Source organism: Herpailurus yagouaroundi, unplaced genomic scaffold (genome assembly GCF_014898765.1).
Source record: "Herpailurus yagouaroundi ecotype Mexico unplaced genomic scaffold, PumYag 166, whole genome shotgun sequence".
Lineage (NCBI taxonomy): Eukaryota > Metazoa > Chordata > Mammalia > Carnivora > Felidae > Herpailurus > Herpailurus yagouaroundi.
In genome coordinates this window covers 4609472-4627937 of record NW_024412407.1, presented here as the reverse complement: position 1 = coordinate 4627937, position 18466 = coordinate 4609472, and the positions used below count along the sequence as shown (strand labels likewise).

General features: G+C 37.6%; 1 protein-coding gene across 1 annotated transcript in view; it reads right to left on the bottom strand.

Moving 5' to 3' along the window:
- Positions 1 to 272: 272 nt before the first annotated feature.
- The window catches only part of FAM186A (family with sequence similarity 186 member A), a 78832-nt gene continuing 60638 nt past the window's right edge, over positions 273 to 18466 (bottom strand). The window contains exons 6-9 of the mRNA XM_040489024.1: positions 11691 to 11883; positions 8799 to 8950; positions 7031 to 7213; positions 273 to 347 (exon numbers count right to left, since the gene is read on the bottom strand). Coding sequence (XP_040344958.1) covers positions 326 to 347; positions 7031 to 7213; positions 8799 to 8950; positions 11691 to 11883 — 550 coding nt within the window. The 3' untranslated portion in view covers positions 273 to 325. The remainder of the gene's footprint in view (positions 348 to 7030; positions 7214 to 8798; positions 8951 to 11690; positions 11884 to 18466) is intronic.

Sequence of the window (18466 nt, the reverse complement as noted above, 5' to 3'; positions counted from 1 at the left end):
TTTCTGAGGCATCTTTGGGTTTAGGTTCTGGGAGGTAGACTGTGCTACTTTGCCATCATGTGAGGGGCCATATTATGTCCCTTTTATGACAGCCTACCACAGTGTTTGTTGAAGCTTTGTGTTTCCAGTAATCTAGAGGAGGATATTCTTTCTTGAGTGGTCATGTTAATAGTCTGGAAGTGAAGATGTTTAACCTAAAGAACTATAGGCAGAATGTAAAAGCACAGAATAGGTAAAGCAATGCATGTACATGAAAGAAAGCAAAACAGGAATTCTACTGTAACTTTGAAATTTACTTTCAACATGCTTGTATTTAATTTTACAGTCACTTGGGAATCTTCTTAAACCTGGAAACAAGACAAGAAAATTAATCTTATTACAAATTGCTCTTAAATACATTTATAGGAATATAGATGATTCATAAGGAAAATAAGAGTGCCTCCAGAACTCCCAAAGTTAAACTAGTAAAATTGATATGTAATCTATATTTACAAAAGTCACTTTGACAAGGCAGAATGTCTCCCAGGAAGAGCAGAGCTTGGCAATAGCTTATTACTTATTAGACAGTCTTCTTACACCTAAAGTTAGAACTTAAGTGTTAGCAATGGTTATTTCTGGGCATGGACTTCTTGCTCTTTTCCAAATTTTCTATGATAATCATGCTTTACTTTTGTAATTGGAAGAAAATTAATATTATTTTAATGACATTTTTATAGGGAAATCATCATACAACTATGCAAACTTATGTGAGGATATTTGCTGCAGCATTGTTTGTAATGTTGAAGAATATTCAAATTTCCATCAGTAGGCAGACAGTTCAATACATTGTGATGGAACTATACAATGAGCATCATGCAATCAATAAAAATGATGATGTAAGTCTATACTGACATAGAAAAAATTTAAAGATGTACTGTTAAGTGAAACACTAAACAGATTTAAAAAAACATGTCAAGTATGAGCCCATTTTTGCAACCAAAAAGTAAGTGCATTGGAATTTGTTGAAGAATACATGCAAGAAGTTGCTACTCCATCCTAACAACCTACATTCAGAGAAATGAGGTCACAGGGAAAACCATTGCCCTGCAAACTGGAGGGACAGGCAATACAGAGAATCACAACTTACTGGAGCCAAAACCCATGAGCAGACACTTCTGCAGGATCCAGTGCCTGGGAAAAAGCTTGAACTTTAATTGATGAATTGCTGGAAGCTCAGTACGGGCAAGTCTGAGAGTTAAAATCTCCAGGAGGACCCAGTAAAAGGGACCTCCAGAAACTACCATGTCCTCACAGTGAAGATTGGAGAAAAATTTCCTGATGTTTCTCTCAGGGGGATGGGTAAAGTAACCATTTTGAAATATACCAGAGCATCTTGTTCTTCTTAACAAGGTCTGCCCTTGAGAGAGACTATTTTACCAAAGCCTAACCAAAGCGTAGGGTTTCATCAGGACCTAACTCATTTGGAGGAAGGAAAATACCCAACTCCAGTCAACTCTAGCCTTCTTTGTGAGAGAAGAGAAATACCCAATTCCAGTTCCCTCTATCCATCCTGTGACACCAAAGGTGGGAGTGAAGGATATTAAGAAACACTGGTGAAGCTCACAGACAAGAGGCATAGGCTTTTCAAAAGACTAAGACCTAATCACAGGACTACACAATGTTTCCCATTCTTCCATACCTTATATCACACCATTAAAGTCTTATTTATTTGCCAGAGTTCCTTTCACCTAGTACATCATGTCTGGATTTTAACAAAAATTACAATGCATACTAAAAGGCAAAAAACACAGGAGAGACTGAACAAGCATCAGAATCAGATTCAGATATGGTAGGGGTATTAGAATTATTACACTTGGAATTTAAAATGAGGATAATTAGGGGCGCCTGGGTGGCGCAGTCGGTTAAGCGTCCGACTTCAGCCAGGTCACGATCTCGCGGTCCGTGAGTTCGAGCCCCGCATCAGGCTCTGGGCTGATGGCTCAGAGCCTGGAGCCTGTTTCCGATTCTGTGTCTCCCTCTCTCTCTGCCCCTCGCCCGTTCATGCTCTGTCTCTCTCTGTCCCAAAAATAAATAAATGTTGAAAAAAAAAATTAAAAAAAATAAATAAAATGAGGATAATTAATATGCTAAGTACTTTGATGGGAAAAGTATACAACATGCAGGAATAGACAGGTACTGTAAGCAGAGAGATGGCTATTCTAAGAAAAAACCAGAAAGAAATGCTGGAGATCAAAAACACTAACAGAAATGAAGAATATCTTTGATGGCCTTATTAATATACTGGATATGGCTGAGAAAAGAATCTCTGAGTTTCAGGATATGCCAATAGAAACTTCCAAAACTGGGCACCTGGGTGGCTCATTCGATTGAACATCCAACTTCAACTCAAGTCATGATCTCACGGCTAATGAGTTTGAGCCCCGCGTCAGGCTCTGTGCTGACAGCTCAGAGCCTGGAGCCTGCTTCAGATTCTGTGTCTCCCTCTCTCTCTCTTTCTCTCTCTCTCTCTCTCTCTCTCTCTCTGCCCCTCCCCCACTCACTCTGTCTCTCTCTAAAAAAAAAAATAAATAAATAAATAAAAACATTAAAAAAAAAAAAAAAAGAAACTTCCAAAACTGAAAAACAAGAAGAAAAAGACTGAAGAAAACAGAATATCCAAGTACTGGAGGACAACTGCAAAAGGTGTAACATACATATAATGGGTATACCAGAAAAAGATAGAAAAGAACAGAAGCAATATTTGAAGCAATAATGACGGAACATTTCTCCAAATGGATGTCAGACACCAAATCACAGAACTAGGAAACTCAGATAATACCAAGTAGGATAAATGCCCCAAAAGTCACACTTAGGCATATCATATTTAAGGTAAAAGTCTTGAAAGAAATCAGAAGGAAAAAACACCTTACCTACAGAGCAGCAAAGATAAAAAGTACATCCAACTTCTCAGAAACCGTGCAAGCAAGAGAAAGGAGTATAATGTTTAAAGTGTTGAGAGAGTGGTGCCTGGATGGCTCAGTCAGTTAAAAGTCTGACTTGGGCTCAGTTCATGATCTCATGGTTCATGGGTTCAAGCCCCACGTTGGGCTCTTGTGCTGACAGTTGAGAGCCTGGAGCCTGCTTTGGATTCTGTGTCTCCCTCCCTCTCTGTCCCTCCCCTGCTTGCACTTGTCTCTCTCTCTCTCAAAAATAAATAAACATTAAAAAAAATTAAGTGTTTAGAGAAAAACTACCTACTTACAACTCTGTACCCTGCAAAAATTTTTAAGTGAAGAAAAAAATACAGACTTTCTCAGACAAAAACTGAGAGAATTTTATAGCCAGTAGATCTGCCTTGCAAGAAGGGTTGAAGGACATTGTTCAGAAAAAAGGAACATGATATAAATCAGAAATTTGGATCTACATAAAGATAGGAAGAGCATTTGAGAAGCAATAAATAAAAATAAAAGGTTTTATTTTTTCTTAACTGGTCTAACAGATAATAAATTGTGCAAAATAGTAATAATAACAATGTATTCAATGATATATGCATGCTAATGTATAGATTAAATGGATGACACAAATGATACAAGGGATGGAGTGGGAGAAGAATTAGGAATATTTTGTTATTATAAGGCACTTGCAGTATAGTGTTATTTGAAAGTAGGCATGGGTTTGTTGTAAATGTATAGTGCAAAGTCTAGGGCAGCAACTTGAAAAAGTAATGAAAAAAGTTTAAATGAAGAAAGGAGATAAAATGGAATTATAAAATCTCAAAACTAAAAAGTGCAGAAAAAGTATGAAAGACTAAAGAACAAGGGCAATAAATAGAAAACAGTAACAAATATGGTAGATATTAATGCAACTATATCAATAATCATCTTAAACGTTAATGATCTAAATATGCCAATTAAAAGACAGAGATTATCAGAGTGGATCCAAACACAAGACCCAAATATATGTTGTCTATAAAAAACTGACTTTAAATATTAAGATATGTAGGTTAAAAGTAAATGGAAGGGAAAAAATGCCATGATAACACTAATCAAAAGAAAGGAGTAGTTATATTAATTTAAGACAGACTAGACTTTAAAGCAGGGAAAGCTATCAGGGACAAAGAAGGGTATTTTATAATGATAAAGGGGTCAATATGCCAAGATGACATAATAATCCCTACTGTTTTGCCTAACAACAGAGCATCAAACTACATGAGGCAAAAACTGATAGAACTGCAAGGAGAAACAGGTGAATCCTCTGTTGTAGTTGGAGACTTTAACATTCCTCTATCAGAAGTGGACAGATACAGCAGGCAGAAAATTATTAAGGTTATAGTTGAACTCAACAGCACCATTAATCAAATGGGTATAATTGATATCTCTAGACTACTTTATCCAACAATAGCAGGTTACACATTCTTTTCAAACTCACATGACTATAAGCAACAGAATCCTTGACCAAACAAAGGCTCACTTAACAAAAGCCCAGAGGCACTTATACTCAGGGTTGTTCTAGCAATTAGATGTCATCAAGGACAGGGTTTTATTTATTTTCCTTCTCTGTAATTCCTGGTGTATTGTCTTTTTATCTTGTGGTTATCACCTCAGGGTTGCCAAAGATTGCAGTAGCTCCAAGCATCACATAACACATCCAGACAGGAAGAGAAAAAAAACTTAGTTCTAGTCACCTCTGTTGGAAATAGGAAGAAAGGGAACTGAGGAGTAGGGGGAAATATTATTCAGTTTAGTTTAGTTTTTGTTGCTGTTTTTTTAAGGAGATAAAGCAAAAAGAAGCAATATGGTATTGACCCTAGATTTTGCACAAATTTTTCCTTCTTCCTGTCATCTAGGATCTCTTGAGCCCTTCCCACATATTGTATTTCGGTGCCTAGGTATAGTTCCTGGCACATAGTAAGTAGTCCATAAATATTTTTGAAAGGAAAGCAGGCAGAGCAAAGGTAGTGGCAGTTCAGCACAAAGGCAGCTAATTTCTCCAAAACATGTCTGAAATCAGGGGAGGAAAATAATGAGGCACAATATAGAATGGTAAGTGCTAGGATACTATTTAATTATAAGATGCTATGGGAGCACATAGGAGGAATTAGAGAAGACAGATCAGAAAGAATAATTGTTTAAATTGAGCTCTAAGGAGTGGTAGAAATAACTAAAACCAGAGGGAAAGAAATTCTCTTGGTTTGTACTTTAATTTTCACAAAGTAAAATAAATATAATCCTTTTGGGGGGAGGAAGACCTTGAAGAGATTCTAGTGAGGAAAAAAAAGGGAGCATGGCAAGTAGTAACTGATCATATAGTGCCCATTATTACTAACTTAAGATGTCTTAAAGTGTATATTGTCTATATTTCTATTTTTAGTGAAAAATAGCAAAATTCCAAGACTTCAGTTCTCCTATTTCCTATAATGTCTTACTTTTTTTCACTGTTTTCAGCACCTCTTACTCTGAATGTTTTCAGGCATCTAACTAAACAAGTTAGAGACTCCTAATACATATTTTGTATGTGGTAGAATATCAAAGTGAAAGTTTTGACAAAGCACAATGGAAAAGTTGTCAGATTAAATTCAGGTTGACTGGATAAAGTTGAATATTAGTTAAACTGATTCTTAATCTTCTAACTCATACTCAGAGTATGAAATGGTCAAGGAGAAGAGGATTTTGAGAGCATGCCTACCCATTCTCCACTCCAAGAACTTATCACAGCATTTTGGAGGCCCAATAGAATGGGGCCTGATTCAATACCTAAAAAAAAAGCTAAGGCAGTGATTGATTGGCTAGCTGTACTAACAGCAAAGAAGAGGCTGCTGCTGCATTGGGATAAGCCTTCAACCTCAGAGTTTACTTGGACAAAGAAAGGCCCACTGTTTCCAGTAGACTAGATGTGGGCCACATCTATGCATATGTATACCCAAGAAAGATGGCATAGGGCTGTCATGGGTTCTGTCTGCAAGGGATGCCCAAATATGCAAACACATCTCAGCAGAGAGAAGCTGGAAGTATCACAGATGTAAACAACCAGTTGGGATAAAACTATATTTGACAAGATCAAGAAATCTGCAGATAACAGATCTCCAGTGATGGTGATCTCCAAGGAACTAATCAAAGTACCTCATGAGTCAGCTTTAAAAATCTGCCACATCCAGGAAGCACTGATGTTAGAAAATGCAACAGTGATAGTAAGAACTTTCCATTTACCCCCTCTCTTCTTCCTTCCAAGAAGGAAGGACCCTCTAATTCCTAAAGGGTCCCCTAGTAGCAAGCTGGGAAAGTGAGAAACAGTAGGGCAGAAAAAAGCAGCTGTTCATATCCTCCTTCTCTGACTCTAAGTTGTAATAAATAGTCTTAGCTGGAAGAGAGGAGAAACCTCAACTTTAAAATAAAATCCAAGTTTTACTTGTACATGGTTCTGGACATTTTACTAACCAGATAAACATAGTACTGAAAAGTTACCGGAAATGTCACAGAACCATCTAGGTTTTCATCCAGAGGCAGGACAAGAACTAGCCCCACTGAATAAATACAGAGATGAAAAGTCACTTTGGAAAAAAGCTTGGCAATTTCTTATAAAAGTTAAACAAATGCTTATCTTACCCATCAACCCCACTCCTGGGTATTTATCTAAGAGAAGTAGAAACTTACATTCACCCCAAAACCTGTATATGAATTTTTATAGCAGTTTTATTTACAATGGCTCCAAACTGGAAACAACTCAAATGTCTTTCACCTGATGAATGAATTAAAAAATGTGGTACAGCCTATAATGGAATAATACTAGTCAGTAAATAAAAAAGAATGAATTAATAATACACATAAAAACATGGATGAATTTCATAGGAGTTATGCTAAGTGAAAAAAGATTCAAATGGTTACATACTGTATACTTCTGTTAATACAGCATCCTGGAAAAGGTAATGTCTAACTTTACACCAAGCACCTACTTTTGGTAATTCCCTGGTGCTATAAGGTAAGGTCAAGGTAGGGAAACAGAAGGTATATGACCAAAGGCCCAATTACCAGAGTTCTCCCAGTCCTTAACTTACTGTGATTTAATGGATCCAAGAGATTTTCTGAAGGTAGATTGAACGTCTAACTGGAGTAGCATAGGAATATCTGGGTACCCACCCAGCTGGGCCCAGAGTGAATGTATTGATGTCTTCTCTGTTACTGGGTAGCTTGAAGTTGACAGATCAGCATTCCAGATGGCTTCCATTTGGTCTTCTTGTCTAAAGAACCAGAGAGCACTAACTGGAAGCACCAAACTCTCCTGAGCTCCATATTCAATCAAAACGTATGACTCTTATTCTCCCCTTTTGTCTTCACCATCACCTTGTCCTATGATGCCCTCTCTGGCACTGAAGAACATTAGTTACGCCCACTTTGACTGAGAGAGAGATTAAAACAGCAGAATTTGCTAAAATAGCTTTTTTTTTTCTTCACCAAAAGCTGCATTTCCATTTCCATGACTTCACCTAGTGATCTATTTTAAAACTACCTTCTTAGCTTCATAGAATATGTAAACCATATCGAGACTATTTTTTTCCCACCAACATTTTCCCTCTTCCTTCCCAAAGCTCTTACCTTCTCTCTCTCTCTCTCAAAAAAAAAAAAAAAAAAATGGAAAACAGGAAAAAAGTAACCTAAGTTTCTTCATTCTGTGTTAAAATAATTTGTTTCATAATAAAGAATAAGCCTCCCTCTTTCTCTGACCCTCCCCTGTTCATGCTCTCCCTCTCTGTCTCAAAAATAAACATTAAAAAAAAATTTTTTTGGAAAAAATAAAAGGGGGGGCGCCTGGGTGGCTCAGTCGGTTAAGCAGCCGACTTCGGCTCAGGTCATGATCTCGCGGTCCGTGAGTTCGAGCCCTGCATCGGGCTCTGTGCTGACAGCTCAGAGCCTGGAGCCTGCTTCAGATTCTGTGTCTCCCTCTTTCTCTGACCCTCCCCTGTTCATGCTCGCTCTCTCTCTCTCTGTCTCAAAAATAAACATTAAAAATTTTTTTTGAAAAAAAAAAAAGAATAAGCTTCATTTTTTAGCAAGACCAGCTTTATTAACTTAATTTAATTTAAATTTAAAGTTGAACTGAATTAAGTGGGCAAAAATAAAACAATTCACATTCAAGTAGAATATCACAAATTAACAAATGTTCCACAAATCTATAAATGTATGTCCTCATATGATTAATGAAATTAACCTTTCATCTGAAAAAATCTATTGACACTAGTTATGATTCAGTTAGATATAAGTCCAAAAGTATGGGAAAAGAAATTCTAACACTTTATTCAAAAAGTTATGCTTCATCCAATGATTTAAAGTCTTTAGCATTCACAATTAATGACATGGAAAATTAAACTCCTAGTTGAATCTTTGGAGTAAGCCCATGCATGTGAGATGAGGCACCCAAACATTATAAGGAAGGGATGCCATCAGTCTGTCTCCCTCCAGGACCATTATTGTCATGTCACCTGTAGGGGCAAGAGAGCCCCAGTCTTGAAATTGTTATGAAGGGGAGTCACTAAAAAGAAAACTGGACCTACATCACCCCTGGAAAAGAGCAGGCAAGGAGCAGACCAGCATCAGTTTTTAAAAAAAGGAACTCAAAATTAGATGTTAAATATTTAAGTAGAAATATATGTAAGTAAGCCTCTTGTTAAATTATCTAAGAAAAGTAATACTACCTTAGACTCTCCACTGCACCACATCATAATTGAGGGGAAGGAGAAGCTCTTGGACAGGAAAAAAAAAAAAAAAAGCAAGAGGTCCCACATGTCGTCCAGAGAAGGTTTAATGTCAGTCTTTCCTACCACATACCGAAATTTCTTCAATGTGTCAGACTTTCTGTCTTCTTCTATTAGCAGCTCTAGGAATGATTGTTGAACAGATTTGGTAGAGGCAGGTATCTGCTTTTTGTCGATGATGCAAGGGATAGGTTGACTAAGATTCAATCTATATGTCTGTTGAAGCTAAAAATAAATAAATCAGAAAAGGAAACCATGGGGAGAAAAGATAAGAGTCTTTAGGAAGATCTGAGCTGGCCCTAGCTAAACGGTGACTCTTCTTTTCCATGGATTTACAAATCCATTTCCTCCATCCTCTTTCTCCCTTCCTCCTAAACACACCTTCACCTCCAACACAAAATTGCAGAGGAGGCACCTATGTTATATAAAAGCCTGCATAAGCTATAGTCCTACCCCTCCAATTTCCTAGCTTTGTGAGTTTCGGTTAGTTGCTAATTTTATCTAACCTCTTTCTCCCTATTTCTAAAACAAGGATAATGACACAGGGTTGCTGTGAGTGTTGTATAAGATAATATGTATTATGGCAGCACCCTATATATTGTGAAGCGCTATGCAAAGCTAATGATAACACCTACTGAATACTTACTGAATGTCACATGCTTTTTATGTATTAACTCATTTGGCATTTACAACAACCTTATGTGGTGGTGGGTACTGTTGTTACCTTTATCTTACACGTAGAGATCTGAAGCTCAGAAAATTTTAGATCTTGCCCAAAGTCTCATAGCTAATATGTGGTGAGGCTGATTTGAACCTGCACAATCTGTTAGCAGAACCAAACTCTTGAGCGTTGTAAGGCATTTATTCACTTGTACCCTCTTCTCCCTTTTGCTTTTCCCTCTCCCTTCTTCTGCCTTAATAATCACCTCATCATCTAGATCCTGCATTCCCTGATCACAGACCCTTATTCATCCTCTGAAGCGCTCTAGATGTTGTGATTCCTATTAGACACTTCTTGACACCGCCAGCTCATTTTGCTTTATTCCATCTACATTGGCCATGTTTTTTAAACCAAAAACTGTCCAAAATATCCTTTTTGTTTTTAATTTTTTTTAACTTTTTTTTTTTTTTTAAATTTTTGAGACAGGGAGAGACAGAGCATGAACAGGGGAGGGTCAGAGAGAGAGGGAGACACAGAATCTGAAGCAGGCTCCAGGCTCTGAGCTGTCAGCACAGAGCCCGACGCAGGGCTCAAACTCACATTCCGTGAGATCACGACCTAAGCCGAAGTTGGCTGCCCAACCGACTGAGCCACCCAGGCGCCCCATCCTTTTTTTTTTTTTTTTTTTTAAATCAAAGAGCTTTGATATTTAAAAAGTAGCTGTCCTGGAAAGTTATGTCTAATTTGGATCAGGCTATGATGAGAAATCTGTATCTTTTAAAGTAGCAAGTAATTTGGGGCAACGGGGTGACTCAGTTGGTTAAGTGTCCGACGTCAGCTCAGGTCATGATCTCACGGCTCATGGGTTCAAGCCCTGCATCAGGATCTGTGCTGACAGCTCGGAGCCTAGAGTCTGTTTTGGATTTTGTGTGTGTGTGTGTGTGTGTGTGTGTGTGTGTGTGTCCCTCCCCCGCTTGCATTCTGTCTCTCTCCTTCAAAAATAAATAAACATTAAAAAAAATATATGGGGCGCCTGGGTGGCTCGGTAGGTTGAGCATCTGACTTTGGCTCAGGTCATGATCTCGCAGCTGGTGAGTTCAAGACCCGTGTTGGGCTCTGTGCTAACAGCTCAGAGCCTGGAGCCTGCTTCGGATTCTGTGTCTCCCTCTCTCTCTGCTCCTCCCCTGCTCACACTGTGTCTCTCTCTCAAAAATAAATAAAGATTAAAAAAATTAAAAAAAAAAAGTAGCAAGTAATTTTATAAATGAATTTAGTGAAAGAAAAAGATATATAGATATAAAATAGTCCTAGAACTCCAAGAATGTTCCAGAACTCCATTTTGAGCATGTAGTCCCAGAACAAATAATTCTAATCTCAGCCCTGTAACTTTCTGGAATGCCACTGTCACCCCCAAAAGCATACTAATGGTTATCTCAGAGGGGCTCTGGGACATAATGAGTATTTGCCAGAGTTTAACAGGATCAGATTCTGTGTGTGGTGCTATGTAAGCAAGTTCAGTAAACTCTTATCTCCTTTATTGACTCATGCTATTAAAATTTGCTTTCTGATAGTTTTGAGGAGAAAAGTAACCATCATGAATCTGTTGGAGAGTGGTGACTTAAGAGGTTTTATATCTAGAGACTGGTAGATGTGGGTTGACTAGGAAGGAGTTGAGCATTTCTAGAAGTCTCTCCAATTCTAATCCTTTCCCATGTAGGGAGTCCAGTCAGCATCCCTGTTGTCAATTTAAGAGTTTTCACTGAGGTCATGGTGTGCTGGCTTGAATGGTAAACCCCTCAAAAGATATATTCACCCAGAATCTGTGAATGTGACCTTATTTGGAAAAAGGGTCTTTACAGATGTAATTAAGGACCTCAAGATGAGATCATCCTGGATTAATCAGGTGGGTCCTATATCCAATGATACATGGTGTTATAAGAGACAGAAAAGAAGATATAGGACACATTGGGAAGAAGGCCATGAGAAGGCAGAGGCAGAGACTGGATCTATGCAGCTACAAGCCAAGGAATGCCAAGGGTTGTTGACAGCTACCAGAGTCTAGGAGAGAGGCACGGAACAAATTTCTCCAGAAGGAACCAGCAGTGCCAACATCTTGATTCCACAAACTCTCCTCCAGAACGGAGAGAGTATATTTCTGTTGTCTTAAGGCATCAAGTTTGTGGTAACTTGTTACAGCGGCTCTAGGAAACTAATATACACATCTCCAGGTAAATGTTATTTTCAAAGCTTACCACTTTCATTTTTCTTACAACACACTGGGAGAGGGAATAGAAAACAAGATACCTGGCTAAATAGGAATATCATTTTCCTCAGGCACTGATTCCGTTTCTGCTCTAAAGACTTCTGCTTGTTGGTCCAGACCTGCATCACCTTTTTCTGGTACTCATCAATTCTGCTCAGCATTATGTAGAGGTTCCGGGTTTCATAACCTTTCCCGGTGTTTTTGATCACTTGTAATCGCCTGATTAGGTTGTTTCTTGAAAAAAAAAATTAACAAGAGTGAGATCGGTATAACTACTGATCCTAATTTAAGCAAACCTGAACCTAGTTACTTTCAGTTCTCATCAGTAGTAAGTAGAGAGGGATGTGATAGGGGTGGGAGGCTTGCTTAATGAGACCTTAATCTGGTTCGTTACATGACTAAACTTTCAAAAAAACTATATGATGGTCAAGTTTTCATTAACTCTGGAGTTTTTTAGTGTTACAGTGGTGTTGTTTATTATTATGTTAAAACTTTAGTACTGATAAGACCTACAGAAGGTACTCGATACAGTTATGAGAAAGACAGTGTCCTTGCCTTTAAAAGCACTTACAAGCCAGAATAGGAGACTAGTAAATTAACTGTGTCAAATAGAATGAAATAAGGCTAAACAGAAATATAAAAATGCTGGGGCACCTGGGTGGCTCAGTCGGTTGAGTGTCTGACTCTTGATTCCAGCTCAGGTCATGATCCCAGGGTTGTGGGTGGGATCAAGCCCTGCATCAGGCTCCACCTGTGGAGTCTGCTTAAGCTTCTCTCTCTGCCCCCTCCCCCACTTGCACGCTCTCTAAAATGTTATTTGTTTGTTTGTTTATTTATTTATTTATAAACATGCTATTTGAGCACAAAGGAAAGCGTAATTCATACTAACGAGGAATAAAGAAGACCTCATAGGAAGTTGTTACATAGGATCTTGAGGAACAGTCATAAAAATATACTCTCTCTTTACTATAATGCATACCACCAAGTTTGTGTCTCTTAAACAGATAGTGTTTTGCCATCTCTGTTCTATAGGAGAGGAAAAGCAATCTGAGCAAAGTTAAGTAATTTTTCAAAGTTACATAATTAATAGATTGGGGAAGCAAACCCAGATCTTTTCTCTTTCCACGATACCAATATTTCTCAAAATGGGGACCTTGATCACCTGAACTGATCATCTGGGCAGGGTGATGGGGTGGTGGTGGTGCTTATTGAAAATGTAGATTCCAGGGTGCTTTCCTAGACCTCTTGAATCAAAATCTTGTAGGATTCAGGATCAGTATTTTAAACAAATTCTCAGGTAAATCTTTCTGTCACTAAAGTTTAGGGAAAGAGGAGGAGGAATCAGGGGAATACTATAAACAAAGGCAAGAAAATGAGTTATATTTTGGGAGTGGTGAGTATTCTGAGACTTTTAGACCATAGATCTGTGAAAGGATACAGTGGAGGACAATACTGAAATTGCTGGCTTCTGAAAGATCATAAAAGGCACGTTAAGAAGTTTGGATTTTGGGGGGTGGGGTGAGGAGGGTAGGCAATGATAACCCATTGCAGATATTCTTCTGAATATATGTATTTTACACACACACACACACACACACACAGAATAACTCTTAGGTCTCTTGTGGGCTATAATTAGTAACTCAGAACATACTATATATATGGATTATTTAATACTTAAATGTGTTAACTCCATATTAATTGGTTAATTTTAATTATTTTCCAATAGCCTTATTTTTTTCATATCTTATGATTTTTTTTTGCTCCTATAACCATCCTTATTACACATGTTTTTAATCATTTCTCTACACGCATTACAGAATGCCTACCATATCCATTCCTATAAATAACATTGTTCCCATATATATATAATGGTTATATGTTGTATATATAAGAGATGCAAATGACATAACATTGTGTAAGCTTAAGGTGGACAATGTGTTGATTTGATACATTTATATTGCAATATGATTACCACTGTAACCTTAGCTAACACCTCTATCACATCCCATAAGTATCTTTTTGGGGGGGGGGTGGGGAGAGCAATCAAGATTTGGTTTTTGAGCAACTTTAAGTTTATAATACAATATTGTTGACTGTAATCACTATGCTATGCATTATATCTCTCCAATAAACCTTGGTTTTCACACCAGATCTTTCCTACTATTTTTCTGTCTATTCACACAGTCTTTTAGATTTTCTCCATAATTCTTCCTTATTGAAATCACATTTAAACTTCATATTAAAATCATAATTCAGTAATGAATTCTTGGAAACTTCAGAAAGTTCATAGTTTCATTTCATGCTTAGAGAAATTATTTTTCATGGATTTGTAAAAAATTTTTTCATGTTTATTTATTTTTGAGGTAAAGAGAGACAGAGTGTGAGTGGGGGAAGAGCAGAGAGGAAGGGAGACACAGAATCTGAAGCAGGCTCCAGGCTCTGAGCTGTCAGTCCAGAGACCAACATGGGGCTCAAACTCATGAACGTGACATCATGACCTGAGTCAAAGTTAGAAGCTTAACCGACTGAGCCACCCAGGCTCCCCTATTGTTCATGGCTTTTTTTTTCCAATTTTTTTTAACGTTTATTTATTTTTGAGACAGAGAGAGACCTAGCATGAACGGGGGAGGGCAGAGAGAGAGGGAGACACAGAATCCAAAGCAGGCTCCAGGCTCTGAGCCATCAGCCCAGAGCCCGACGCGGGGCTCGAACTCACAGACCACGAGATCGTGACCTGAGCTGAAGTTGGACGCTTAACCGACTGAGCCACCCAGGCGCCCCTGTTCATGGCTTTTTAAAGATAATTAATTTTATTAATGTAAACACTGAGTCTAGTAGTAACTGCTGAAGTATCTAATTATTTAAAATGCCCTCTCTAGAATCATGGCCATTCAAATCTTCTTACCTTTTGTTCCCACTCTCTTAGAAAATTCCACTTGTATTGATAAAATCTCGCCTCCCTCCTAAGGAATATTTTTTACAGTATTTGATATAGCATCACAATCCAAGGGAAGGTGCTTTACACTTACTGAGCATCCACTATGTGTAGGTCATTGTGTTAGAAATTGTATTTATGTTTTAAAATTTACATTTAAATGTTTCATTATTTAAAATACATTATTAAAAAATAAAATAAAATACATTATTTCAGTTAATCTTTGCAACCATTCTTCGAAGTAAATATTATCACATCCATTTTACAAACAGCACAGTTGAGTCTCAGACAGATTCAAAACTGGAAATTTGAGCCAAGTTGTTCCCGACTTCAAAGTCTGTGTTTAAGAGAAAGCATGATTAAAATTTGGATATAAAATCATTATAGTTTCCTACTTCAAGGCAGCATTCTATACTATACCATACTATATAGTATAGTACTTTAGACTTACAGGACTTTGGAAATGAGCTTTTTGAATTCATATGTAGTAGCTCTACTACTTACTAGTCATGTAACTTTGGCAAATAGGATGAACTTCCTGAATGATTCCTCGTCTACAAGTTAAATGCAATAATGTATCTAAAGTTTCTCTTCTTTGTAGACGCTTTATAACCTCTTGTGTATGTAACTAGCTTTAAATCATTTATTTAGTTTCTCATTGTCCATGTAATGTTTCCTCAAAGAATTCTAGATTAAACAAGTTTGATTTCCCTACAAAACTTATATTTCCTTTAGTCTATCAGTTTTCACTTTTTCAAGAGTGCAGTGATTCTCCTTTTATGACAGATTCCACCAGATTTCCTGGCATGGATGCCCTTCCTTGATGGGAGTTAGTGTTAAAATATCACCCTAGCATAGAATCCCTTCCAGACTACAGGAAATACTGTACATTTGGTTATTTGATTACATACCCTATACTCCTTCAAAACTTTTGGGTGGATGCCATCTGGCCCTAATTTATGCCTCTGCATGAAGTTTTACTTGCCTTAAATCCACCTTCCATATTAGTGGCATTTTACTTCCCTTGTTAGGAATGTTTCAATTATCCTCTATCACATACAAAATAAAATACAAGTTCTTTAGCATGCCATTTAGGATTCTTTTTGACTTAGCCTATCTTTGCAGTCTTCTCTCTTGCCATATCCTGCTTATTCTTTGTATTCTACCAGCAACAAAGTGGTTTACACACACACACACACACACACACACACACACACACACACGTACATGCACTGCTTTTACTTCCTTCCTTCCTGTGCTCTGCTAGACTCTCTGCCTCCAAAGGTCTGGATGTCTAGCAGTTTTACCTAACTCTCCTGTCTTCAGTCCTCTTCTGTATACTTTGTACATGTACCATCATTGTTCTTTCCACATATAATCACCTGTTTGTGTGGGTGTCTCTCTGAGTTGACTTTGAATGTCCTCAAGGCAGGGATATGGCTTGTCCACCTTTATATCCTGCCACCCTCAGTCCCCTAGGCCTAACACAGTCCCTAGCAAATGGTGGTTGCTATGTTCAGAAATGTTGATGAGTTAAATGATAAATCCTGACAGGTCACCATAATATTTAGTACCTTTGAGGACTTTCCTCAATATGTATGGAAATGAAATGTCTTATTATCATCATCTGGTCTAATTTTACATCCTCTCCATTCTTGCTTCTCAGATATATTACATTGATCTTGTGCTAATACAACTCTAAAACTATATTTTAGCATTTAATTATGGAATCTTCATTTACAGAGGTTCTACAAAGTGTTCTTTGCTCAAAAATAGTTTAGGGATGCCCGGGTGGCTCAGTTGGTTGAGCATCCAACATCAGCTCAGGTCATGATCTCAGTGGCATGGATTTGAGCCCCACATTGGGCTCTGTGCTGACAGATCAGAGCCTGGAGCCTGCTTTAGATTCCATGTTTCCTGCTCTCTCTGCCCCTCCCCTCTCTCAAAAAAAATAAACATAAAAATTTTTTTTAAAAAGATTATCTGGAACATATATATGATGGAATATTACTCAGCCATTAAAAATGGAATCTTGCCATTTGCAACTATGTGGATGGAGCTAAAGTATATTATGCTAAGTGAAATAAGCCAATCAGAGATAAATACCATATGATTTCATTCATATATGGAATTTAAGGATCAAAACAAATGAACACAGAGGGGGAAAAAGAGAGAAGCAAACCATAAAAAAGACTCTTAACTCTAGAGAACAAACCAAGGGTTGCTGGAGGGAAGGCAGGTGGGGGGGATGGGCTAAATGGGTGATGGGCACTAAGGAAGACACTTGTTGTAATGAGCACTCGGTGTTACATGTAAGTGATAGGTCACTAGATTCTACTCCTAAAACTAGTATTACACTACATATTAACTAACTAGAATTTAAATAAAAATAAAAACATGAAACAAACAAAAATAATGATATGAACATATAAAAATCAAAGTTTTCTATAAGGCAAAAAGCAGAATCAAAACACAAAGATTAAAAAAAGTAATAAAAATAAATTTTAAAAAAGTCCAGTAACATTCACATGTCCTGGAAGCTGAGCATAAACTTCACTCTCTGCCTGCCTAGCAGGGCCTATGTTTCTTCCTTTTACCCACACTTCTAGCTTATATATCCTTTCCTTGATATGAAGCTCTTGGCTAGAAAAGAGTTCCATCTCTAGGATCTGAGAGAAGTGTGTGTGAATTTGGATGGTAGATACAACTGCCCTGCTGTGGTCTTGACGTACAGAAATTTTCTATTTGCACGTGACAAGGTGGCACAAAATGCACTTTCATTATAGAAAACATGCAATTTTCCAAATAACTACTTGATTGGGTGGGCATAATCAACATGAGTAGTAAGTGTGGTTTCATAAAGCGGAGCAAAAAAAAAAAAAAAAGGGCATTTTAAAATAACTTTTTGAATAGTATAGCTCCCTAAGTGAGGAAAGGAGACATTTTCATGTGTCCTTGTCTAGTCATTTCAAGCACCAGTAAGTTAATAGCTCTGTATCTTTTTGGGTTTTGTACCGTGTAACGCCTTTTACACCTGTTGATTCTGTTGTTGTTTTTTGTGTATTAAATATTTTTTTTATTTTTCTGGGGAAAAAAAAAAAGGTCAAGGATTCTTCAGTCTGGAAAGAGAGCGCCAGGGGCGCCTGGGTGGCGCAGTCGGTTAAGCGTCCGACTTCAGCCAGGTCACGATCTCGCGGTCCGGGAGTTCGAGCCCCGTGTCAGGCTCTGGGCTGATGGCTCAGAGCCTGGAGCCTGTTTCCGATTCTGTGTCTCCCTCTCTCTCTGCCCCTCCCCTGTTCATGCTCTGTCTCTCTCTGTCCCAAAAATAAATAAACGTTGAAAAAAAAAATTAAAAAAAAAAAAAAAGAAAGAAAGAGAACACCAAAGACAGGTACAGAGTAAAATATTTGTCAACAAATCTGATTACTTATGCTTTGAAATGAAAAGTTCTGATTACATCTTGAATAAGTCTCTTTTATCTTGCTGTCCCAATCCTTAGTCTCAAATTAATTCAGTCCTTAAAAGTATAAATTTCATGAGAACAGGGTACTTTGTCTGCTTTATTCACTACTGTATCCTTAGCACCTAATACAATACTTGGCGCATAGTAGGCATTAATAAATGTTTGTTAAATAAATGGCATAAGTTGTTCCTGTAATTAATGATAACCCCTTCTAGTATAGGTTTTAGTGTGACCTCTTGTAATTTTAGGTGAAAGATATCCCCAAATTAATACGTTGGTAATCTCAAACATAAGTGCTAAGGATAGCAGGACAATTGTCGCTTTCCCTGACCTATTTCTGATATTTGCAATTTTTATTTATTTATTATTTTTTTTTTAATTTTTTTTTTCAACGTTTATTTATTTTTGGGACAGAGAGA